The sequence below is a fragment of the Nelusetta ayraudi genome, unplaced genomic scaffold (genome assembly GCF_046127955.1).
Source record: "Nelusetta ayraudi isolate G7.1 ecotype Tasmania unplaced genomic scaffold, CSIRO-AGI_Nayr_v1 ptg000088l, whole genome shotgun sequence".
Taxonomy (NCBI): Eukaryota; Metazoa; Chordata; class Actinopteri; order Tetraodontiformes; family Monacanthidae; genus Nelusetta; species Nelusetta ayraudi.
Window position 1 is genome coordinate 765,028 of NW_027466138.1, and position 26,775 is coordinate 791,802.

Below are 26,775 nucleotides of genomic sequence, written 5' to 3' on the forward strand. Positions count from 1 at the left end.
GAGAACCCAGTTGTGCCTTATGAAATCCCTCCCATAAAAAACTTATGACGTTTACCTAAACTGTTGAATTTCCTTGAGCTGGACTGAGAGGTTTTCAAGATAATTGCTCTTAAAAATGATGTCAAATTCTGCTTTGCACACTGGCTGTCACGCTTTGCCTCTTCCTGTCTGATGAATGCTTGAAACGCGCTCCGGATTCACTTCCAGTCAAATGAGGTATAAACTGTGAGCAGTGAGAGCCGAGCAGGCTCTGATGACAGCAGTCCGGCAGAGGCCTGCCAGGAGGATGAGGCTGGGATTAGCTCCACACCATATGGCCTGCAAGGCCTATTCTGCTTTATAGTTTACATAGCGCAGGGGGTAAAGTTAAACATGCATGCATGCACACACACAGACACACACACACACACACACACAGAGACAAAGGGGAGTTTTAAAAGAGAGCTACAAGCTCACAGTCTCAACTCTCACTCAGGAGAGGAATTAAACTCCTCTGCCACCTGGCTCAGATTTCTACTGTCATGATTTCTAATGTGAAATATATACACATTGTATCCAATATGAAATCTTACTGGGAACATTAACTTTGGTTTTAGTCAGACAGACGCTCCCTTCACTGGCACGCTGGATAAATTGTTGCTCTTTTATTAATTTGCACCCCTCAAAATAAATATGCAATATTTCCTCAATGACTCGTTATGACATGGCACCACAACAAGTCTGTAAAATAATCATTATACCCGGATTAACGATGAGAGATCAGAGAAAAAAAATCTTTGTTTGCCATTTTTGCAGTAATCCATGTACATCTGCACCAGGATGTAGCCTGAAGGCTGTGCAAAGTATTGTTTGGTTGTCGCCCGATGACAGCTGGGAGAGGCAACGACAGACCCCCAGAACCCTGAGTGCAGGAGGAAGTGGGTCTAGAAGATGGATGGATGGATGGATGGATGGATGGATGGATGGATGGACTATAAGAGTCCACGAGGAAGAAGAAGAAGAAGAAGAAGAAGAAGAAGAAGAAGAAGAAGAAGAAGAAGAAGAAGAAGATTGTGTAACAGTGTTGGACTCCCAGGTGTTGTGTGTTCCCAGTGACTCTCACATTGCTCACTGAGTGACCGGGTCAGAGCAAAGATACAACAAGATGTGTTGTAAAGGAAGGAGTGACAATAGAATGAAAGAGGAGGAATGGAGGGCAGCATTTGCTGCCTCTGACATTGAAAGCACAGGAGTGACTTTCTTCCATGCGTGTTGTGATGCTTTCAGATGGAGGGAAGCCACGAGGCTCAGGTGGCCGAGCGCTTGCTCCATGATTGGACACTTCGCTGTGTTTGATCCCTGACCTCTGACCTCTGCACTCTTTACACACAAGTGCCCTTGAATAAAAGACATAAACCCAAATGTTGTGTGTGTGTGTATGTGTGTGTGTGTGTGTGGGGGGGTTTGGTGAATGATCGTCACTTCAGATAACAAGGTGACAACTGCAGGAGGGTCTGAAAGCACAAATTTGGAACCGCCGTTATTTTTATTTTTTTATTTTTTTAAAGGGACAGTGCATATAAATGAACATGTAAATGTAAACATACATATATAATTTTTTGGATACTTTTACCTCAGACTTTGCTTTTGTAAAAATGACAGCATCATTTGCATTAACGCCGACTCGCAGGTGTTGGTGAGTTCTCTTTGAGTGGATGCACGTGCGTGTAGCTTCTATCTGCTGCTGTTTCGCTGAGGGGACCGACCTGACAGCCCCCCCCCCCCAACACCCCCACCTCCTCCTCCCCCTGCTCCTCCTCCTCCTTCTACGCCTCCTCCTCCTCTTCCTCCTCCTCACTACTTATGGATGACAAACAAACCTAAACAATCCCAGAATGCTCTCTGTCATCCCTACAGCAGAGGGCTTTTCTGCGTCTGGCTATTTACATGCAAATAGAATCTTACCCCCTTCATCAGACACACACACACACACACACACACACACACACACACACACACACACACACACTCTGTCTTCTCATGCAGTGCCTTCCCTGTTTCGTGTTCACTTTATTTCAGCAATTTACATACTTGTCTGGTTTTTTTTGGGGGGGGTGGAAATGTATGTGTTGTTTAAGAGTGTGATATGTTATTTTTCATCTAAAATCACTGAACAATAATGAAACACCAAAATAATTCCCACCCCCCACATATGCATATATACAGTTGCACACTGTGGTGCAGCTGTAGACACTCACAGGCGGCCATGAAGGTCACTGTGGGTTCAAACCGTGGGGGCCTGGAACCAGTGTGCCAAACACAAGGAAACGTGGACACTCAGCTACTGCTGACTTCATTATGATGGTCAGTTAAGAAAAAAGGTGCTGTTTAGTTTTTGTTTTTGTTTTGCTTTGTCAACACTGTGATCTGGACAAGATCAATGGAACATTCATTAAAGTGAGTGTGTAATAAATGATAATAAAAACTTTTTTTACAGACACAAATGGTCCAGATAAGTGTGTGTGTGTGTGTGTGTGTGTGTGTGTGTGTGTGTGTGTGTGTGTGTATCCTGGAATGAAACTACTTTGGTTGCAGTGTAGCATGAAAACCATTGTTTCTCATCTCAAAGCCTTTGAAAAGGCAGCAAACGGCAAAGCAGGTTCCCTCCTGCCTTCATTAGCACAATGCAGTTCATAATCAATGTTCTCACCCAAACTGTCATCAGAGCTCATCTATCACTTTGAATTGCTGAAATTGAATTCCAATTGTTATGCAGACAGTGGACACAAAAGAGCACAATGCCTGCTAACCTGTCAGGCATGCTGTCAGAAGATTTCAATTCAAAATGCTTTACAGCTGAGCGGAGAACGGTGCAGCCAATTAGCGTCCGTCCAGCAGGGAGAAGGAGCGAGTGTCAGCTTCCAGTTGGGACAGAAGCACAAAGCAGTGTAGCGGGATCACTACAATACATTACAATCGGAACTTGCAGCTTGCGGCGGCGTCGCATGTATTGTAGACCTGCTATAGTTTCATGCAAATTCAAAGTATTTGCATTTATAGTGACACATAAATGAACAACATTGTTTCTGAAGCAAGTCTGAGATTGGAAATATTATTATTAGTAACCTTTGAATTTCTACTGCTGCAAAGAGAAGTAGAAGTACAGACAAAATACACTAACAACTTTGTGTACTGACAGATGACACTTGACAAACTTTACAGTGGTGTCACCTTTGTCCTCTTTGTGCTCTGACTCCCTTCCCCACTCTGTCTTCTCACTCAGCTTGCCCCGTTTCATCTGCACTCTCATGTTATTTCTCATCTAAAAACCACTGAGTGGTGAAATCATGACGTTTAGGTTAATCTGACAGAGTAAAAAATAAAACAAAACATGTAATATTAGGTCACTTTTGAAGTGCGATTGTAGCTGCGTTTCCATGACCCCTACAACTGTGCAAAAGCTAAATATGGCAATAAAAACCTGGCGATGCAAACAGCTAAACGTGGAGAAGCAGCTAATGTTTGCACGGCGTGTATCCAGCGCTCACTCCTCTCACTCCTCTCCTGTTTTCACACTCCAAGTGGGACACAAACAGGCCATTATGCCAGACATGATTTCTCTCTATTTGTCTCCCTCACACAGACTCGGCGCACCGCTTCCTCTCGCCGTGAATGAAGGAGGAAGTGGCGAGGAGTCTGAAGTGTAAAGAGTTCTCTGTCTCCAGCTTCTGCCTCAGAACAGGAGTGACACCACAGCCGGCGCCGCCGCCGCCGCCGACAACAACAACGACGACGACCAAGACGACAGTGACGAGCTGCGCTGGCAGAATTATTCATGAGGGTGAGCGGCGCCGTGGCAAAGGGGGCTCAGTGTCTGCAAAAAGTCACTCAGTCAGCAGCACTGTGTGTGTTTTCAAAGCTGTCCCATTCATGAGTTACAACCACAAAGTTGAAGCCCTCCAAGATGAGATTTCCCTCTCAATAGCCCCCCACCTGGCCCCAGAGAGGAAGTCCACTATCAAAGTGCTTATTCTACCAACTGCGTCTCACAAAGTTTGTAAAGAGTTTGTCACAAAGCGGCGCTCTGTTGCACTAACAAGACAACACTGTGCGACACCTGAGCTCTTTCAGAGCAGGTGTTCAACCTCAACATGAGGTGGGTCCGCACATTAATGGCCAGGAAATGAATGAACTTGACTCCTCTAAGGCGTCTAAGGATGTTTTAGTCAGCGTAAATAAATCTGATTTTCAATGAATTAAAGTGAAGCAGTTGACTTTATCTGATTATATGTCACCAACAAGGTCCATAACCCAGGGAAATAAGCTGCATGTTAAATAATAAAGTCGAATTTAAAGAGAAAAGTCATGTGTTGAGCATTTGGCAAAGGCATGTTTGCAGTTATGCAGTTGCATTTTCACTACACACCTCGAAAGAGGCGTTTTAAGGGGGAAAGGCAACGGCAAATGCAAGTATTTTAAAAACAGCATTTCTACAAAAAGATTCATATCTCTTGGAGAAATGTCTTCATTTTGCTGCAATAGCAATTTCATGTTCAGTTTGATGTCAGAACACATTTCTATTCGCTCAGTGGTGCTGCCATGACTTTATTTAGTGCAGTCTGGAGAGAATTTGTCTTTTGTCTTTATGAGAATTTGTCTTCTATAATTCCAATAAAAGACTAATTCAGCTGGGACAGAACACAGAAAGCTCAGCGTGCAGGGAAACTACGGTATATGTAATTACAGGAAATGAAATGAAATTGGACAGATCACCATCCAATTATACATCATTGTTTAAAAGAAGTACGCAATAATGTATGTGATGATGACGATGATGATGATGATGTTAGGGAACAACCCCTATAAGCAGCACTGCACTAACAAAGCAAAATAATTCACATGTATTGGCTGTATTGCAACTGTGTTTTCTCCACGATGGATGTGAATGTTATCCAAGTTTACAGCAGTAAAGCAGTTTTGGAACTACATCCTTCCCCTTGAAAGCTGAGATGAGGAAAATGTTGTGTGGGACCTTTAAGATGGGAGACCTTCCAAGTTCCCTTCAGGGGTCGGGATCAGGCAAACTATGGTCCGAGGGCCGTATGCGGCCCGCCGAACTTGAAGAAATTATACTATTAATAAGTAAGTAAACTCCAATAAATATACAAACTTATGAACTATATACTATACAACTAGATGACAGAAAACAGAAAACAACAAAACAGAAAACAACAAAAGATAACTCCAGTCATAATATAGTGCAGGAATTCTAACGTAAGAACACTGGAGAAATTTTATAAGTCTATGTATGTATATGTATATATATATATATATATATATATATATATATATATATATATATACATATATATATACATATATATATATATATATATATATATATATATATATATATATATATATTTACATACATATATATATATACATATATATATATATATGTATATATATATATATATATATACATATATATATGTGTGTGTATATATATATATATATATATATATATATATATATATATATTTTTTTTTATATATATATATATATATATATATATATATATATATGTACGTATACATATACATACATAATATAGATATAGATAGATATTCATGTATAGAATGATTGTAATAATAATTATAATAATTATAATAATAAAATAACAAAAGCAATAATAATAATAATAATAATTTTAACAACAATAACAGTAATAATAATAATAATAATAATAATAACCAGAATAATAGTAATAGTAATACTAAATTAGTGTACTATATTATTGTAGCAACTAAATATGATATTTTTGTACTTTATCTCAAATAGACCCAAGTTTATACTTTCTTTGACGTCCAGGTTCAGACTATTCCATAATCTAACTCCAATGATTGTAACACAGAAACTTCTTCTCGTTGCACGCATGGTTCATATACAGTCTCCAAAGGTGTGTAACTCCAAATTGATGACATGACCATGTAACAAACTGGTGAGATCAGACAAGGTGTGCTGCATTAAAAAAAACAGTTGTTATCATTCTGTATATTCACACGCAGTAACACAAACTCCAGCTGACCCAGAAATGTCTTTGTGGACAGCCTCACAGTAGGAGAGGGTCAAATGCTGAGCCGGCACGATGGGGAAAAAGCCCTTATTGTTTTTAGTTTAGAAAGTGTGACTTGTGTCTCTGGATGGGGGACGCACTGACGCAGGGGTAAAAAAAAAAAAAAGGCCTCCATATTTTAGAGTCAAGGAAGTGCCGAGGGCACAACAGCCACGACGCTCCCCGGAGGCCCTGTGGTGTTGGATCTGATGAATTTGGGTCACAGGGAGCTCCCTCACTATGTGTGCATATGCCTGAGACAGTCTACACTCAGACAGCCTTTGGGGAAAATAATGAGAAATGGACCTATTTCTGAAAGCAGCCAGTGAAGCATAAAGAGGACACGTAAACTCTGATGAACATGAGCATCTATGGCCACACCAGTGAAGAAGCACGCTTGCAAATCCACAAGCGGTAACATAAAAAAAAAAAAAAGCATCGAGCACAAAGACAGGTCAAAGTCAGTGCAACAAAAAAAAAAATAAGAATAAGAATAAAAAAAGATTCATCTAAAATTCCCCCCAATGTGAAAAATCATCTCTTGCGCACAGATACTTTACGGATCACAGCGGTGACTCCGCACTTCTGCGCTGTTGTGTGTTTTCCTCCATTTTTGCCTGGTGCATGCATGAAGCGACTGAAGCATGAATATTGCATGGCGTTCCTGGAAGCTGGCGGCCCAGTGGGAGCGCGGCAGGCGAGGTGTGTGGGTTCTCCAGCAGGTCAGTGTGCCACCGCAGCGCCATCACCAAACTCACCGTCTGTCCTGATCTGCATGCAAGCATTGCTGGTGTGCACCTGTGTAGGCCTTTGTGCACCTTTGTATGCTTGCGCTTTGTGTGTGTGTGTGTGTGTGTGTGTGTGTGTGTGTGTGTGTGTGTGTGTGTGTGTGTGTGTGTGTTCACAATAGGTTTCTGCCTGCAGTGTGGGTGAAATATTCCTTTCCCCCCACCGACAGTGTTGCATGTTTGCTTGCATGGATCAGTGCTCAGACTGCATGAGAAATGTATTCAGTGTAGCAGAAGAATCATGATGTCTCATACTGGGCCAAGGGTGGGCGGGGGGGAGGGGCCTGTGTACATGTGAGCGAGCGAGACAAAGATGACCCGACACAGGGTGGAGACAATATATGGCACAAGGTCTCCTCCCTATGTTCACGCTGCGTCTGTGTGTGTGTGTGTGTGTGTGTGTGTGTGTGTGTGTGTGTGTGTGTGTGTGTGTGAGAAGCACATGGGTTTTTAATGAGGTCCACGGTGAACTTGATTGAATAAACTGCCAAATGCGTCAGTCAGTGTGGAAAAGAAGACAGTGGTGCATTGCAAGGTGCACAATGAAAAGCAGCTCCTGGTTGCGCCAGTTGACATATGGCACGCACAATTTCCCTCTCCATTCCACATCCAACTCCCATAGACTTTCCCCACGCCACGGCAAATTGCATTCCCCTCAGCCACCACACACACACACACACACACACACACACACACACACACACACACACACACACACACCCGCCCCCTTCCTCCCAATTCACTCCTCTTTCTGAAAGTCATCTGCCCACTAAGCAGTAAGCAACATTGTGGGGCCGCTCGCAGAAATGAGAGTATACAAATGATTTGTGGCACAGGCGTCCCACCGGCGGGCGGCAAAGCTCCATGGCTGTGTGTGTGTGTGTGTGTGTGTGTGTGTGTGTGTGAGTGTGTGTGTGTGTGTGTCTGGGGGGGGTTGAGTCGGAGGGATAATGTCACTTTCACCTTGCGTTTCTCCAGCAGGACCATGATGATAATTTCTCCCCATTTTCGTGGCAAATTTGTTTTGGGTTAGGAAGCGGGGAGAGGGAGAGAGAGAGAGTGAGGGAGGGAGAGAGAGAGAGAGAGAGAAGGAGGGAGAGGGAGAGGGAGAGAGGGAGAGAGAGAGAGGGAGGGAGAGAGAGAGAGAGCAGAAGGGCGAGAGAGTATCCTTCTGCTTGGCAGAGTGAAAGCCGGTGGGGGGGGGGCTAAACAAGAGGGAAAGGGGAGGAGGGCATATGTAAAAGGGGGGGTGGGGGTGGATGGATGGGTGGAGCAAAAAAAAAAAGAGAGAGAGAGGTGGGGGGTTGGGGGGGAGGGGGCGGGGGCGCATCTGCACGGTGACCTTTTTCAGATCCAATCTCACTGATGAATCCTAATGAAGGATTTAATAAAATCACAGTTTACAATCTGTCTCTGCATCAAAGCGTGCAATCCAATTCAAAACACAGGCCCATCTACATTTCCAATATTGTTGCAAACCCATCAACCTCAGCGAGCCCCTTCTCTGGAGGAGGAAAACACGTCCAACACGCTTGTGTGTGTGTGTGTGTGTGTGTGTGTGTGTGTGTGTGTGTGTGTGTGTGTGTGTCCGCGAATGAAGAGAAAATTGGCCAGGTTGGAGGAGCAGGCGGCCGGCACATTTGTTCCAGCTGCACCCTAATGTCACAACCCGTCATATTTATTTGGCCTTTTTAATGCGGCTAAAGTGAACACGGTGCAGCATACATGAGTGGAAGTGCAGCCGCCACAGCAGTGAGCTGTTAAATGAATAGAGTAGCAGCAGTAAACAAGAGCAAAAAAATATATATATATATATATATATATATATATATAAATATATATATATAAATATATATATATATATATATATATATATACACACATATATATACACATATACACACATATATATATACACATATATATACATATACACACATATATACATATATATATATATTATATATATATATATATATATATATATATATATATATATATATATACATAGAGAGAGAGAGAGAGAGAGAGAGAGAGAGAGAAATATATATCAATGTGATGGACGGAGGCTTTCTGGAGTTTCAGTAAAAACTAGTTTGATTTTTTTTTCTTTTTTTTTAATGGACGAGCCTGCGAGTGTGACTGTGCGAATCAAAGCCGCTGCAGGTGTTACCGAAGTCAAAAGACAAAGCGTGACGCAGTCAGTAGACTCCCCAGTGATTCAACAGACCTGCTCCATGCCCAGTGTAGTGCAGTAGTTAAGTCGGAGTTCAGGAAATGTGAGAAGCTTAAAGTCTAAAAATAAAAAGACAGAAGCGGAACCACGCATCAAGAAAGGTCTTTCCAATAGTGACATCTGCTGGACAGAAGTTGTAATAGCACTGCTTTCGAGAGCACTCGGCGAGGGGTCAGTGGAGAATACAATAGATGTGCTTTAGACTAGAAGTGCTTTGTTGATCCCCAAATTGGGAAACTACTGAGCATATACAGGAACTACACAGAAAATTAGACTATCAAGTAAAAGTTGTTTTATTTTGGCAATTTAACATAAAAGATGAAAGCAACACATTTTATTGAGCCATTCCACGCAAATTGACATCTCAAGCACTTCCTTGTTGTAACTTTGCTGATTAAGATTTTCAGCTTATTAAAACCACAAACCCACAAACTCAGAAAATTATTATAAACTTTGAGGGTTTTTTTTTTAAGCTGCAAGACCTGATCAGCAAAATGCAAAGAAATAAAAACTTGAAATATATTGATTTGCATATTATTCCTTGATATAATATGTCACATTCACCTTTTAAGTTGAATTGCAGAAATACATTGAAAATACATTGAAAATGAACAAATGAACAAAAGCCCCACAGTATTGAGCTTTTTAATGAAACGACTCCTAAAACACTGTAAAAATGGATGAAATACAACTATTTCATTACATTTACGTACTATTAATAGAATTTCTTCAAGTTTGGCGGGCCGGATTAAAAAGCGTAACGGGCCACATATGGACCCCGGGCCGTGGTTTGCTCATGCCTGGTTTAGAGTGTCATCTGCAAACATCTGCAAAGATCCATGTCAGCCCTCATTTGTCAATCACAGCGGATCCTTGATGACCTACGACCTCCACCTGGAGCTCTGCAGAACACCTCACCGATTCTCAGGCCGTCCTGATATCCCACCACTAGGAAGAAGAGGAAGTAGAAGGCAATACAGCCTCTAGGGGGGGCAAGCCAATATCCTCCTTATGCCAGAGGAAGGGTATCACACTGAAAATCAATGTCAAATTAATATGCAAATCAAGTGAGACTTGCACTCATTTAATATTCATCATAAAAGCACTGACAGAACGAGTGCAGAGGTTCAGACTCTCAAGCACAAATCCAGGCTGCCAACTTGCGTGAAATCTCGTCGGATATACAAATTATCATCACTAAAGCAAAGAAACAAAAATAAAGCAAGTTGGAAAACATCCGCAGGGAGAGTTTAAACACGGATCCTCGGAGGACAATAACGGCCCTGCTGCCACCATCCTCCCTGGTACAGCAAGGTAAATGATTAACACAACTCCATCTGCGCTGAAGCCACAGAATGGATTTGAGTGCACGCGACAAGGGAAGAGATCTCCGAGGGACAGCAGGTGAAGTGATTGGATGTCTGAATTGTGCTGTGCTTTAAGTGAACAGCTGTAATTTCTCTCTGATTAAACTTGAGGTTGCGATTGCCTTCTGCAACAAAGGCTGTTTGTGCCTCAATCCCAGACTGCATGTAACAGCGTACGGTTCAAATTGAATGCTTAGGTATAAAGTACTCGCCGAATGTTTGCTAATTGTGTGTGTGTGAGTGTGCATGCGTGCATGCATGAGTGTGTGAGTGTGTGTGTGTGTGGTAGCCTCCAGAAGGCCTTAATTGGTCAGCGTGGAGCGACAGCTGGGCTACAAATCAGCGCCTATTTACTGGTGACAGAGTCATTAAAGCCTGCTCATCTCATAAAAGACAATGCACGTGGTCAAATACCATTCACTCCATTCACACTAATAACTTAGCCTATGGAGCACTTACACACAGCTGTAGATGCTAGAAAAAAAAAAAAAAAAAAAAAAAAAACAACAACTATGGGGTCCCAAACACACACTATGTAAATTGGTGTGCGTTTGTGTGTGTATGTGTCTTTTTTGTGAAGTCCTTTTGCAGTGCGGTGACAAAAAAAAGTCGACATTTAGTGAAATCACAGGAGCAGCAAACACTACCACTGTGAATCATTTTACGCCGTGCATTTTTAAAAAGACAGACAGCTTTTTCTGGAGAGCACTGTGGCTGTGTGTCTGTGTTTCTGCCGTCCCCTTCACAGATTTATACACACAGCATCAGAAAGTGCTATGTGAGGATTAATGTGGCATAGGCATGCACTGGGGTGTAAAATGACATTAACCTCCTCACTCTGATCTGGCTCCTGGGACGTCCAGAAGGTCATCAAGCATGTGTGAGCTGGCAAGCAGCTTCCTGAGATAATGAGTCAATGCAGCAGTGTCAGATGTAAAAAAAGAAAAAGAAAAAAAAGAACATAATATCAGGGGATAGTTGGGGGGGGGGTTGGATGCTGGTTCTGCTGTTATATCCAATTCTATAGAATCAAATTATATTTTATCTATCATGATTTAATCTAACAATCTAATTATTTTTTTAATCATTGTCATCAAATATAATCTGTAATTGATTTGAATACTTTATTTCGATCATGTAAATTATAACAAAAAAAACTAGCTAAGATAAAAAATAAAACCGTTAAAAAGAAAAAAACAAACAAAAAATCTAAAAAAAATAGAAGCTGCATTTAAGATTACATGAACAGAAAGGAGTAGGAAGAAGTACAAACTTAGGGTTAGGGTTAGTAGAATAATAATAATAATGATAATGATAATATAATAATAATAATATAACCTATACTGCCTGCCAGTTAAAAACATTGTTCATGTCGTCGTGTGTATGATGTGTCTGTTTGCACCTCTCACAGAGGTGATTTTTTTTCAAACTGGTCTCAGTGGTGCAACATGAACAGATCTGTGACTGAAGGAACAGACAAACAGCCCAGCAGTGGAAGACACTACCATGGTGATCAACATGTTAGCTGATAGTATCCTCATTCTAAACAAATGTCACAATTATTGAATAGCAATGAAAAAGTAAGGAAAAAAAAAACACTCTAAAAGTTGATGTTCCTGTTGGATTGCAAAGGGGGTCCCTCCCTGGCTAATGCTGTTTGGGGGGGTTTGTGGCCTGAAATATATATATATGTGTGTGTACATATATATATATATATATACAAGAGAGCTTTACTTCTTCATTACAATAAGACAAATTAATCTTACCTTTCTCGGAGAGCTGAGGGTTCTTCATGGTCTGGTTCCAGGTGTGAAATTCAGAGGACGGCTCTCGATGATGGACTGACCTTGAGAAGAAGATTCCGGCTATTCATCACCACGTGGCTGCAGACAAGTGCCAAAATACACGCTTAATGGCCAGGATGAAAAGAGTTGACCACAATAGATAGATTTGTGATATTTGAAGGTGCTGGGTTTCTTTGAATACGTTCAAGGTTGGTTTTTTTTCCACTCTGGACAATGAGCTCAGCTTGGATCAACACACCACAAACACTCACAAGCTCAGCCAGCAAAGACCGTCTGCTGTCCAAAAACTCTGAGCCTTATCTGTCTTCACTCAACTCCTCCTTCAGTGATACCACGGCATTATCCAGTCCGTCCTTCTCTGCTGCTTTTTTCCCACCGTGCTCACAGTGAGGAAGAGAAATCATCTCACTAGTACAACACTCTGCCTCAAATATCTTTCTGTCTGACTCTCAATGTTGTTTTCGCACGATCTCCGGTTAGCATAGCTCATCCAGCACGAGCATGTGACCAATAAAGTTCTTGAATCTTGAAATCATGGGTCTGCCAACCCAAACCTCAGATCTGAATCCTAAAGCCCTGAAGTCAGGAGCCCAGTGCGCCCTCTGTTGGCATCTGCTGTTGTTGCTGCTCTGCAACTACTGTTTAATGTCTGTTGTTAACTGAGCCCTGAGCTGTATCGTGTCCAATGTGTCTGTTTGTTGTCGATATCTTGTATTCTGTTGAGTATATACGTAACAAAAAAAGTGCTATATTGTATTTTATCATCTGGTTATGACTAAATTACATGCAAAAGTAAGTATTTATAAAAAAAAATAAAAACTCTACTAAACTTTCTAAACTTTTCTTCTTCCCTTCTTTCTGTCGTTCTTTAGCAAAACACCAAAGCTACCCCAGCTTCTCTAACCTTCTAAACATTACTGGCCGGTCAAACAGCCCACTGACGGAGCCATGAGAAAAGTTGCTCTTTTCTAAAAGTATTTTGCCAGCGTGGTTTGGCCGTTCAGCATCCATTCAAGAGGAGGAAAACATCGCAATGTGATCCTTTCAGAGTTGAGAGGCAGCGCAAAAAAACAAGGGGGTCACATACACCAAAATACAGCCGGAGGCCTTTTAACTCCCTGTGCCGTGGCAAAACACATTATCTTTTTTTTTTTGTATGCAAGCTGAACAGATTGGCTGTTGACATAAAGTATGTTGCTTAAGAAGACCTCTAAACATTGACAACAGAGATATCCAATAATATCCAAAAACACCTTGAACTGCCAGCCTCAGTAAGGCTACCAGCTCAAAGTTGGATGTGTGTTGTTTAGCAAACTGTTGTGCCCCAGGAAACTAGTCCTGCCCCCCCACAAAGCTTTTCTTTGTGCTGCCTTGTGACTCTGTTGGTGCATCTCCTCCCACTTTCCACCACTCATCTGTTCTGCTGGATGGACACACCAAAAAGTCACACAACACATCTGAAGCTAAATTCCGCCCCCAAGGAAAATGAAAATAAAATTGTGTCATTCCTGAAAAATGTTAGGGGGATATACTCTACTCGGAACTAGATTCAAGATTCAAAAGCTTTATTTGTCACATGCTCATAGGATGTGCAGTGAAATGTAAACATATCATTTTGACTTACAAAAATGACGTCACATTATCAAGTAAAAATGAATTGAATGTGGAAGTAAGACTTTGTTTCTTCATTTGTTGTGTAATTCTACAAAACTGAAACAATGATGTTGACAGCTTCTAGCAAGAAGAGGAACCCAAATTGTCTCTCACCTGTGTGAAATATATCAGTTGTAGAGCAGTTGGACACAAAGACAAGCAGGTGAAGGCAGGTGGGAGGCTGCAGTGATTTCCATAAACAAACAAGACACATGAGACCGGCTGAAATTCAAATAGACACCAGCATGTGGACACAAACTCGTCGTGACTCTGAATTCCCATTTGCGTGAATTTGTATAAGCCAATAGCACTGAGTGAGTCACACTGTTCTGGAAATTAAACAAAAAAAGGGGGGAAACACAAATTAGAAAGAAAAAAAACATCAACAAAAACAAAACAATGCTGGTCAACGGCACACGAAAACTTTTTTTTTTATATATATATATATATATATTATTATTTTAAAGACCCCAAAACGTTTCAGACACCGCATTTCTTTTTGTCAAACAAACACTTCGTTCTACGAAAAAAAAAGAAACAAATTTGAACCGGAAGTAGCGCTGCTGGTTTGGTTTTTAGAGTGAGCGACTCTCTCGTTGAAGTAAAGGGGCGACCCCGTGTGGACAGAGGCTGAAATGAGGCTGAAAATGTAGAGGAAGTAGTAGGATTTGCGGTTGGAGTCTGTTACGAGTTACAAAGCAGTTTCATCATAATGACCAAACACTTCTGAGCTGAAGAGGTGAATCAGATCCTTCCACTTCTTAATGTGTTCAGCCTGAAGCATAACACGAGTCTGAAACGATTTAATGGGCCTGCCTTCACTTTATTCATTGTAATGATCAGCAATTCATCACCTCTCTGGACAGATGTGTATTTTTAAATGGCATCCACGAACAACAAAAGCTTACTTCCACATTCAACTCATTTTATTTAATAATGTAACATATTTATGGACATCAAAATTGAAAATTACATATAAATCTTATAATCATCAATTTAATTTCAGAATCAATCAGTTAATCATATTTTATTCTATAGCCCAATTGCGTCAAAAGGTCTCTAAATTCTTTCAAAACAACACAATAATCACCAGCAGCGCATAAAATGATGAATATTGCTAATGCTGTAGAATCGCGAAATCAGACAAACTACCAAAGTCTGGCAAATGACGACAGAGACGTCATATATTTAAATGCAGACCTACCAAGATGGAAAAAAAAACCGACAAGTAATGTTGTTGAATTCCCTTGGTATCGCATAAACTACATGAATTCGTGTCCCTTTCCTTGTAAGTGGAAGAAAAAGCTGAAGAAAAAGTGCAACGAGTCATTTCAGGAATCAGGAATATATGAGTATGTATCAGGAATACATACTCATATAAAACATAGAATAGAATAAAGCAACTTGAGAGAACACCAAATATTGTTTAACAGCCTCCCTACCTGGTCTTTGGACATGACATTACACAGTACTACAAGCCAGAACTGTTGGTTGGCGTTTTTGGCTATAAGCCCCGCCCTCCTCACACAATTGGCCAGTGTTCTTGCACCTGTTTGTCCTGCCCGCCAATCACGATTTCCGGTCAGAAGCCCCCAAGATGGCGGCGGTCGGTCTCCTGCTTCAGACACTTTTTGTTGCTCTGAACGCTCCAAGATACTAACAAACTCTTGGACTGGCAAGTTTGTGAAGGGGGGGACGCCGAACGAAGCCGAGTGGAAGCCGAGTGTCTGCCGCTGGAAACCCGGAAGCTGTTTCGTCATGTTTCGTTTTGTTGGGGGTCCGGTTTCGGTGTGTGTCTAGTGCTTGTTGTCTTTCTGAGCATGGCCACCGACAACAGGATCAATTTCTGGAGGAGAAACTCAAAGGTTCCTGGAAGGTTGGTCACTGTTACTTCGCTGTATTTTACCTCCCAAGAAAAAACAAAAAACGTTACTGCTTACGGCAGAATCGTAGGCGTCTGACCGTCTGTGAAACGTCAGTGTTGTCACTCACAGTTGAAACGGAAGCTAATGGATTTCAAATCCAACTCATTGAAAGACACACTGGCGTAGAACAGAGGTAAAGTTGTCACTTTCACCCTGTACAAGAGCCCAGTGCCTTGCAAGCATCTTGGCGTGGCTTTCACTTCGACTGTGACTTGATTTGCCGTTTATTTCCCACCGTCCTGCTGGGGTTTTTTGCAGCGTGTTGATGTCCAGAGCAGATGAGCTGACAGCCGGAAGCTGTGATCTGCTCAGAGTCTCCTGAAGGATTGCTGCTGTCAGCTGTTTACCAGGCCGCATTGGCCGTCCAGGTCCCACCATATCTTTCGTGGAAGAGTAAAACTGCATTCTCTTCATGCCTTTCATCGATGAGTCATCGAAAAGTTTACGCGTTGCCCGGGTCACCGATTGACTGATTGATTGATCGATCGATCGCGTGTAGTGACAGCATGAAACTGTGACGAAACGATCAATGTGTTTTGTTTGTTCGTCGGGATGAAGCATATGGTCCACCTGAGCTGGAGAACCAGACGAGATAGTGCCCTGTGGTCTTAGTGCTGCATTGTTGCTGCTGGGAAGCCACCCAGTGTGCCAAATACAGGGGGGGATCGGGGGGTCGGACCCCCCCATTAACCCAGAAGACCCCCTGAAAACCTCAAGGCAACATTTAAAGGGTTTCTTATATTTAAAAAAAAACAAACAAACAAACAAACAAACAAACAAAAAAAAACAATATACAGGTACTACCTGAAAAATGAGAATATCAAGTAAAAGTTGTTTTATTTTGGCAGTTTAACATAAAAGATGAAAGCAACACATTTTATTGAGCCATTCCACGCAAATTGACATCTCAAGCACTTCCTTGTTGTAACTTTGCTGATTAAGATTTTCAGCTTATTAAAACCACAAACCCACAAACTCAGAAAATGATTATAAAATTTTAAGCTGCAAGACCTGATCAGCAAAATCCAAAGAAATAAGAACTTGAAATATATTGATTTGCATATTATTCCTTTATATAATATGTCACATTCACCTTTTAAGTTGAATTGCAGAAATACAACAACCTTTTTAGGATATTCTCATTTTCTGGGTAGTACCTGTTCAGGAGGATGGGGACCCCCTGGATATCGATGGGTCATCTGCACACTGCAGGCATAGTGTCATAGTGTGCATGGACGCTTCTATAAAAAGTCATTTTCATTCAGTTGTTCCCGCTGGAAGCCTATTTCTGCAGTATCTAAACCCAGTTTTTATTTACTTGTCAGATTATAGATTCCTGCTTTGTACTACTCAAGTTGTAGAAGTAGAAAATTCAAATTAATATTGATACAAGTTATTCCTAGTGTAAGCGACACGCGACGTTAATCGCAGAGCTTCTCTTTAAAATATTGTCAGTTTTTCTAACATTATTTATTTCTAAATTACTTTTAGGAATAAACTCGAGGAACCTTCGTCTTGTAGAGTTTCAGTATTTCTGGCCCTCTTAACATTAACTTCTATGGAATTGGTCATTGATTTATCTCGGTAGCACAAATTACAACCTCTTTTCAGATAAAGTGTGAGCGGCGTCCTTGAGCGAGGAGAGTAAACAAGGAGCTCCAGCCACTCGGCAAGGCTTCCTATCTGTTTATTCTTCCAAGCTGAATTAATATCTGTTGTAGTGTGAAAGATTAACGTTTGAGGCAGCCTATGCGCCGTGGCTGCTTAGCTGTTACATTTGTTATGAATCAAATTTGTCGATTTTAAGCGAGAAATATCAATTATGTGCTAATCCAAGAGTCGTGCAAAATCCTTTATTAAGAGAGCACTTGGGATTTGTCAATAAAAACAAGCAGCATTAAGGAAAAAACGTAGGGGAATTGTTTTACTAAAGGACTGCAATGTCTCAGCGTAATCAAATATTTTTGATAACTTTAAATTCCAGGAGCGTTATATTAGTCATTGGTTATAATTTTAATTTTTTATCTCGACCCTCTTACAACAGTGTCATTTTTCTTTAGGCTGTAAAAAAAAATAAAAATGGATAAACTAATATCCAGGCTAATATGGCACGTGAAACTACTGTGGAGCACAGTTTGCATGACACTCCTAAATCCAAGCCGTCCTATTATGATTTTATTTATTTGATTTTATTTATTTGATTTATTTCAAACACGTAAGAAAGGAAAGAGAATTAAAAAGGATACAAAACCAAAACACACAAAAGAAAATGAAAATAAAAAATACAAATAAATAAAACAGCAGTGAAAAATACAAGGGAATAACATTGTTCTTGATCACTCCATCCTTTCTCTTTGGTCCTAACACAGCTTCCCATGTAATGAACCTGCATAGCAGCAGTGGCTGTCAGTCCTTGGTTGACCAGTGCTGACTGGCCAGCGACATGTGTGTTTTTTTTTCTGTACAAGGTGACAGACAGCCTATCACGTGTCACCTTTCACAGTGTACAGCCAGTTTATGGGGCTCAGCATCCACCTCTTGACCCACGATTGCGACGCATGTAAGTGCTGGAAGCAGAACGCATCCCGTCCTGTCTTGTGATGCACATGGCTGTGTGACTCGTATCACTTCTGTTTTTTTTTTCAGCTTTGCTCCCAGGACCTTGTTGTGCATATAGTGTTGAATGCATTTAATTTGCACTCACTGGTGCTCTTGACGTCCTGTGTTGACAAGCTGTTGGTGTTTTAATGGCTTTTTGTTGCATTTGCAGAATTGTTTTGCCTTTTTTTTTTTTTAATTTACAGGGATGTATTTTCAGGAGTTTTTGTTTTCCTTTCTTTCTTTTTTTCGTTCTGTGTATTTTTGCTTCCATTACGTCATTGTGTAACATTTTTTTTTTTTTTTTGCTAATTTTTTTTAATTTTCTACATCTCCAACATTTTGATCATGTGTTCAATCCATGGGTCTGTCTCCTCTTCAGGTACCCCAAAGAGGCGAAGCCCAAGTTGAACCATGTGAAGTCTAAGAAGGCCGCTAGCTTCCATGAGTTTGCTCGCAGCACCAACGATGCCTGGGACATCGATGACGAGGACGACGACGACTTCCTGGGCATCGCCGAGCCTTCCCCTGTCTTAGCGGTCATGCACTCTCCGTCCACACACGCAGAGACGGTATTTTTGCCAGAACTTGAACAACACTGCATTATATTGTCAGAATGACTCGGAATTGAAGGCATTCTGCCACTTTGTGACGCAGCAGCAGCAGCATCCGGTTGGTGACGCTGCCGCTGAAGTGTTACACTCAGTTGGAGCTCCGCAGACTGAAGAAGCTCAGACACTACAGGAGGAACAGGAGGGGGCGCCAGAGTGCCAGTGTGTCAACAGCAGCATAGTTCGCTCCGCCAGTGACAGCCAGTTCAGTCCATCCTCAGGTATGTGGGTGTGACGCTTCAACCAGTCATGCAACATGAAGAACTACTCAGCAGATTATAGTGATGTTATGATGAAATGATGCTAATGGTAGCATCACTGCTTCACTGTTTCACTGCACTGTTTCTCCAGGAATAATCTTGGTTTGGAACAAATTCTGAATGTATTGTGGTCAAACAAACAAGACTGCAATTTTTAAGGTAGCCCACCAGACTGTCAGGTGGGCGCTAATGCTAATGTCTTTATGAGCAGCGTGTGAAGCTTTTTTTTTTTTTACCAATTGACAAATCATAAATCAAACCAAACTTTGCCCACTGGACCTTAAAAAGGGCCGTTAGCAGTTTGAACATCCTCCTCCTCCTTCATCTTTGTGTCGTTGCTCCTTAGAATCAAACTTTGCTGAGTTTTCCTCTTTTCCTCCCTCCCTCAGGTTTTCCTGTTTGTTCCCTTCACTACTGAATTATTGATTAATTATTTTGATTGATTGCCTCAGTTTACGTCCACAGAGGCGCTGTAGAGCCAAGTGCTTTGTGTCTCGTACTTTTTTCCCCCAATGGTTTGACGATGATGATTTTCTATGAAATCGCTTCTGTTTTGTCAGATAAATGTAACCATAGAAGATAAACTAACTAAACATTTAAATTACAGGGTTTCAGAGAATAGACATAACCTTGCAGTTCTAGGAGTACATACATATATTTTAACTGTCGAACGAATGTGCACCCGAAAACAAATAATAAAAAACTATTTGTGAAGTTGGCGCCGCGTGGCTCTCGCTCACGGACTGTTTTCAATATTTCTGCGTGGTGCATGTTGTCAGTTCGCTCCACGCTGCAGAAGCAGCGGATCCTCCCAGTTCGTCAGGTCATCCCACTGGTGGCTCGAATCTCCGACCAGAACGCATCAGGAGCGCCACCCATGACTGTACGTGAGAGAAGTAGACTGGATAAGTTCAGGCAGCTGTTGGCCAGTCCCAGTGCGGACCTTGGTGAGGCTGGCACACACACACACACACACACACACACACACACACACACACACACACACACACACACACACACACACACACACACACACACACACCTAAACAATCCCAGAATGCTCTGCCATCCCTGTAGCGACTTTCAGTGTTTTCAGCTGCTTACATGCAAATATATTCCTGTGCAGAGGAGCTTCGGAAGCACAGCTGGTCGGGAATACCCAGAGAAGTTCGGCCAATCACGTGGAGGCTTCTCTCTGTGAGTGGCATATTTTTCCCTGTGTCTTGCCTCGCTCGTTGTAGTAGCAGTGGTTTATTTCCATCTACATTATAGAGCTTGAAGAATGATTTCTATTTCTAATGATTTCTAATATTCATGTGTAAACAATATTCTTAAATTGTAATATTACAGTTGCGAATGAGTCAACATGCTGCCCCCTAGTGTTCAGTTGTTCCACACGGAAGCCTCGAGAACTCCTGTTCTTCTTGACTTGCCGAGACTTTTTTTTTTTTAATATACTTTCAGGAAAAATGCACCTCTTCTTTTCTTACCTTCTATTTGGATGACCAGTTCTCTGAATTACTATATATGAATATATATTTTATAATTACAAAAAAAAGTTAAATATCAGCTGCTCACTGTCACCAACTCACAGCAGTTTTCTTCCTGTGTTGAAGGGCTATTTGCCGGCCAATAAGGAGCGTCGGGAACTGGTGCTCCAGAGGAAGCGTGAAGAATACTTTGGCTTCATTGAACAGTATTACCACTCCAGAACAGACGAGCACTACAAGGACACGTACAGACAGGTAGAGGCCGCCGTACCTCCACAGCAGAGACCAGGAGTTTCCTTCTCCCAGGTCATCTGAATATCACCTGTTCTTATTACGCTGCTTAATGTCTTCTGGTTCAGATCCACATCGACATTCCAAGAACCAACCCACTCATCCCCTTGTTCCAGCAGCCTGCAGTGCAAGAGGTAAGACAGATTGTCATCAGACCTTGTCTTTGATAACTGGAGAGGGTTAAAGCAGTTATTTATTGTTCAAATCCTCCAAGTTATAATCGAGGTCTGAGTCTCGACCTCATTCCACTTGTTTTATATTTAATCCTTTCTAAGAGTGCACAGGGGACCTTAGAAAATGCAACACTACACTCTGCGTTTCTGTGTATCCAGACCCTGTCAAGTCTTTGTCCACACTCATCAAATTCTCTCACTGATGAAAAAGAGGCTTTCGCTCTCTTTGGTTTCCTCTCACTATAGTAAATCCCCTCTATATGCAAAAACAATAGGAAACAAGCAAAGACAGATTCATCTCAGAAACACTGAGTCCTCCCATCCTCACATTTCAGGAGGTGCAATTCCTAATAATTAAAGTAATCCTCAAGTCAGCAATGAACTGCAAGTGAAGACGTGTTCTTGTTTTATTGTCTTTTATTCCTCAGGTGTTTGAGCGTATTCTTTTTATTTGGGCCATCCGTCACCCAGCCAGCGGTTACGTTCAAGGGATCAATGACTTGGTCACTCCCTTCTTTGTCGTCTTCCTGTCTGAGTTTGTCAGTAAGTTACAATTATTTGTTTGAGTCTGGTTGTTGTTTTTTTTTTTTCCTTGACCTCAATTATTTGTGTCCGCATTTTAATCCTGGGTTGCATCGTGGTCTTGCAGTGGTTGTCCCACTGCTATTGTGCTTTTGCCATAATAATAATAATAATAATAATAATAATAATTTGTTTTTTTTCCCTCCTCCAGTGGAGAACATGGAGAACTTCGAGGTGGCGTCGCTGCCGCTGGACAGCCAGAGGAACATCGAGGCCGACAGCTTCTGGTGCATGAGCAAGCTGCTGGACGGAATACAGGTCTGGGCACGCATGCTACAGTAGAATAGAAGGCCTTCATTCATCCCACGCTGGGGAGACTGGCAGAAGTACAGCAGAAGGAAAAAGAAAATAAAGAAATAAAGGCAAAAGAAAATATTTATAGCGCAAGAAAGGGAAAAGAAGAATTTACATGCTACAAACAGTTGGTTATTTACAGTTATCTAAATAATACCGACATATAAATAAGTGTTTTGATTTTTTTGTAAGAAAGGAAAGAGAAATAAAAAGGTTACAAAACCAAAACACACAAAAGAAAATGAAAATAAAAATATATAAATAAAACAGCAAGGTAAGAATAAATAAGCAAACACCAGTGGAAAAATACACTGGTGTTTGTGAATTAATGGTGATAAAGGCGTCAAAGTGGACATCCAACGGCTCTCCTCCCCAACTACAGGACAACTACACATTTGCTCAGCCTGGAATCCAGAACAAGGTGAAGGCTCTGGAGGAGTTGGTCAGCAGGATCGATGGTGAGCGCAGCCCTGCTGCTCATTAATGTATTTATGGGCTGCATGTTAAGCTTTCACCAATATAGAAATCATACACACTGGCCCTTCAAAGTCATGCGTGTTCAAAAACAGCTGACTCGGTGTGTGTGTGTGTGTGTGTGTGTTGCAGAGGACATTCATAATCATTTCAAGAGGTACGAGGTGGAGTACCTGCAGTTTGCTTTCCGCTGGATGAACAACCTTCTGATGAGGGAGCTGCCACTCAGGTGCACCATCCGCCTCTGGGACACCTACCAGGTGGAGCACCGCTCACACTGCACTCTGCCACACGCAGACAAAACTGCCTTTTATTTCCTGTGCTGACGTTGGCTGAAAGTTCAAATGACACTTTATATTTTATTTATGATTGGACCTAAACATGCCGGTGCACTTAGTGCACTCGCAGTGGTTCAGCAACTTGGAGAGAAAGCTAAGTTAAATAAAATAATGGATCCAATTATATTACATGTTATGTGTATTGTATATTAAAGTTTTTTTTTAATACAATTTAAACTGCTGCTCTTTAATATCTCTGTTATATTTAGTGCTTGTAGTAAAATAATTCATGCAAACATATTTCTTTGTGAAATATATATATATATATATGTACGTGTATATTTACATATATGCAGTACATCCAGAAAGTATTCACAGCACTTCACTTTTCCCGCATTTTATGTTACAGCTGAGCTGAATGCCAAAAAAAAGGTTCAATTATTTTTTTCCCTTAAAATTCTAAACACAACATCCCATAATGACAATTTGATTTATTTATTTATTTTTACAAATTAAAAAAAAAAAAACTGAAAAAATCCCATATAGCTGTGTCTTCACATCGAACCCAAACCGCAACATCCAACCTTCATCAATGTATTTCACCCGCCACCCAGTACAGCATTGTTTACATGACTTGTTTTACTACAGGCTTTATGTCTGTGCATTGTCTCCACACTGTGACTATAACTGCTACTTTATTTCCTCCCCAGTCTGAATCAGAGGGCTTTTCCCATTTCCATCTCTACGTCTGCGCTGCGTTCCTCCTCGAGTGGCGCAAAGAGATTCTCTCCATGGTTGACTTCCAGGTATCAACTTCTGTCCATTGGGATTTTCCACTGTGATTTATTTTTTTTAATTTTTTTTTAGTAGCTTCTCCACACTCATCAACTGTTTATATCCACTGAAGTTCTCATAGTGTAGTCAGCAAGGTGTTGATTGCTTGAGTCGGTGTCATTCACAATCAAGCAAGTTGATGTAGAAACTCTGATGCAAGTCAGGCTGATTCACTTTGTCCCTTTCTCCAGTCATCATTGCTGCTAACTGCTAATTAGCTGCTACAAACATGATTTTAATGGATCCCCTGCCTGATCGGCGTTACAGACTTTTCTCTGAATGATGTCACCGGTGCAAAGATGGCAGCACCAACAATAGTCTTGCTTTGACTTCATTTGACCTGTTCCCCTCTTCAGGGTCTTCTCATGCTACTGCAGAACCTTCCCACAATCCACTGGGGAAATGAGGAGGTGGGCCTCCTCCTGGCTGAAGCCTACAGACTCAAGTACATGTTTGCAGACGCACCCAGCCACTACAAGAGATAAGTCCAAAGCGCTGACGTGAAGATACAGATGAACGCTAACGCTACCTTAGCTCGACCTGGAGGAGGAGGGTAGAGGTCAGAGGTCGTCTGCGTCTCAGACAGGAGCTGCCGTGTCCTCGGCGGGGCATGTGAGAAATGCGCACAAAGCGCAGGGGCTCCAAAACTCTTTCAGGTTGCTCTTCCAGGAGCATCGACGTCTGTCCTGTCCAACTCCAGTGAATGTCACTTTGGATCTGAATTCATGTTGCTACCACTCAGTGAAAATCACACCATCTACCATCACAATCCTAAACAGACTCAAAGGGACTGTTACAGTGTAGAAAAGAGAAGAAAAGAAAAAAAATACTTGTCTTAACTTTTTCTTTGCGTTTTGTTTCTTTGAGTAAATGCACAATGTAAAGCTGTAAGAACGACTGGATGATGAATGTTTGTGAGATCATCCTTTTTACTATCTTCTTAAGTATTTCTGAGGTTTTTCCATTTATGAATGAAGCCACTGCAGTGCTAGTCTGACACTGTCGAGTTTAGGATGACCAAATCTGCATTGTACAATCGATTTAACGCGTTTGTTTGCTCATTTTATAAGTTTAATCGTTCAATCGTCTCGGGCCTTCATTTAGTGTGTGTGTGTGTGTGTGTGTGTGTGTGTGTGTGTGTGTGTGTGTGTGTGTGTGTGTGTGTGTGTGTGTGTGTGTGTGTGTGTGTGTGTGTGTGTGTGTGTGTGTGAGTGAACAGTGACAGTGAATGTGCTGCTTCTAAAGAGATTAGATTAGAAGAGCAGAGACCTGGTGAGCCACTGTTGCCGACAAATTCCCTGGTCCTTTTGTCAGCAACATTTTCCATTCAAGAGTTGGTTGTGTATATTTGGCCTAGTGGGATATATTGTAATATTATTTTAGAGCTTAAAAAAAATGGAAAACAAGTTGGTGATTGTAGCACAAATAAATCATTTTGTGACTGAACACAAAATCGGTTCAAGTTAAAGCTGGTTTTAAGAGAGTAATATTTTTTTCCCTTTTTTCTTAATGAAGAATTATTAGGTAGTAATATAAATAAATTACATTAGCAACTACTGATTTTTTTTTTTTTTAACCCAAGTGTTTAAAAATGTTAATTGCTGTATTTTGTTTGGAATGTACTCTATTTTGAAAGATATTTTTAAAACACGTAATAGTTGTACTGACTATTGTGTACTACTTACTAGTAGTCAGTACAAGTTCTATTAAAACCTGGGGCGGTTGTGAAGCGCTCAAAACGACCCAACGGCTTTTTAGCAAGTTTTAGTCAAACAAGCAAAGAATGACGGGGAGCTTGTTTCTCTCTTTGACCAACACAATTGTAAGAACAGGTGAATGAATGCATCGGCTCAGGTGACTTGGCAGCTGGCTAAAAAGGGACTGCAGTCTTGTTTTGATTGACTTTTGAAAAACTGGCATTCGAACTGTTTTCAAATGGAGTTTGAATGACTGATTAGTCGCACCTGTGGTCGCTGTAATTAAAAAGTGATTATGTAATGCACATAACTGAAGTGTCTCCATAGTTTACAATCGTTTTCGGAACTCAGTGCAACTCAAATGACTTGACGATGCCTTAGAGAGGAGTGATGTTGTATTTCTCTCTTGTTTGTGAAAATGTTATTGAAATATTTCATTTCCTATCTTTTGCTTTGTCTTGTTTTTTTTGTTTTTTTAAACCTGTCTAAGGTTGAAGGTACATGTTTGTCGGTGGCTATTTCAAGTCAGTGACACGATAATATGTGAAAACGTGCGTTATAAAATTACCATTGCTAATTGTATCGTGTAAACTGTTTAAATTTATTTCTTAATCTGCCGTCTCCTCCTCAGTTAACAATTGAGGACAGTGTTGCAATTGGATAAAGTCATGTGATCATATGACGGGAAGACACGAAGAGCTCCAAGGTCTCAAACTGCTGTAGAAATTGTTATTCTGTCTGCATGTTAAAACACAGCCTGGAATTGCGGCAGCAAAAAAAAAAAGAACAATATGCCTTTGTTTCTGTTTAGCAGTCAATCGACGCGTATGCTGGATATGTAATGTCATTTAGATTCTGTACATCTTAATATAAGATTCAATTTGGTTTGCTTTCACACTTAAATTCCAAATTGTTTCTCTGACGTCAGATATTCCTCATGGTTCAGTCTTTAGTGTGTGGCGTCCCTGTCTCCTCCTTATCAACCCTGTGGAACCCACGTGGACGATGTCTCTGGGCGTTCTTGTGCATGTGACGGTCTGCCTCCTCCTAGCCTTACAGAAGGCTTCCTTCCTTCCTTCCTTCCTTCCTTCATACAGCTGTGCCATCTCAGTTGCTGTTGTTCACTGCAGGCTCGTTTTTATTCACAGTTTCGCCCTCAAAGTAAAGTATGGAGGTCTGGGGTGAGAAGTTGTTGAAATGTTGCTTGAGCAATAACAGATCTGTGTTAGGCCACCACAATCAGTTTCAGCTTCACCGACTGCTGGCCTTAGCCTGGTATAAACACACACATTGTGACTAAACCTGCTGTTTGTCTTCTTTCT

At 41.2% G+C, this 26,775-nt stretch overlaps 2 protein-coding genes across 6 annotated transcripts in view; one reads left to right on the forward strand and one right to left on the reverse strand.

Annotated features, from left to right (window-relative positions):
- Positions 1–14,207, reverse strand: part of LOC142901341 (myelin transcription factor 1-like) — an 84,722-nt gene extending 70,515 nt beyond the window's left edge. For all 4 annotated transcript variants that reach the window (XM_076045829.1, XM_076045826.1, XM_076045827.1 and 1 more), the window contains exons 1-2: positions 14,061–14,207; positions 12,255–12,371 (exon numbers count right to left, since the gene is read on the reverse strand). In XM_076045829.1, coding sequence (XP_075901944.1) covers positions 12,255–12,282 — 28 coding nt within the window. In that variant the 5' untranslated portion in view covers positions 12,283–12,371; positions 14,061–14,207. The remainder of the gene's footprint in view (positions 1–12,254; positions 12,372–14,060) is intronic.
- A 1,302-nt stretch (positions 14,208–15,509) lies between these two features.
- Positions 15,510–26,754, forward strand: tbc1d22b (TBC1 domain family, member 22B). 2 transcript variants are annotated; one of them, XM_076045904.1, is made up of 14 exons: positions 15,510–15,822; positions 18,375–18,431; positions 18,852–19,041; positions 19,127–19,301; positions 20,120–20,287; positions 20,467–20,537; positions 20,957–21,085; positions 21,190–21,255; positions 21,723–21,837; positions 22,028–22,134; positions 22,553–22,628; positions 22,777–22,904; positions 23,633–23,728; positions 24,113–26,754. In XM_076045904.1, exons 1-14 carry the CDS (start codon positions 15,767–15,769, stop codon positions 24,239–24,241), a joined length of 1,563 nt encoding a protein of 520 aa, XP_075902019.1. In that variant the 5' UTR covers positions 15,510–15,766; the 3' UTR covers positions 24,242–26,754. The 2 variants fall into 2 exon arrangements, with proteins under 2 accessions (XP_075902019.1, XP_075902020.1); XM_076045905.1 differs by lacking the exon at positions 18,375–18,431 and having other exon boundaries at positions 15,511–15,822.
- Positions 26,755–26,775: the final 21 nt, after the last annotated feature.

Bases quoted from the DNA above. Each gene is read 5' to 3' on its own strand.
- tbc1d22b (XM_076045904.1), top strand. From the start codon at position 15,767: ATGGCCACCGACAACAGGATCAATTTCTGGAGGAGAAACTCAAAGGTT. The intron at 18,432-18,851 runs GTAAGTGCTGGA...TCTCCTCTTCAG, and splicing joins GACCCACGATTGCGACGCAT to GTACCCCAAAGAGGCGAAGC. The intron at 22,135-22,552 runs GTCTGGGCACGC...CCCCAACTACAG, and splicing joins AGCTGCTGGACGGAATACAG to GACAACTACACATTTGCTCA.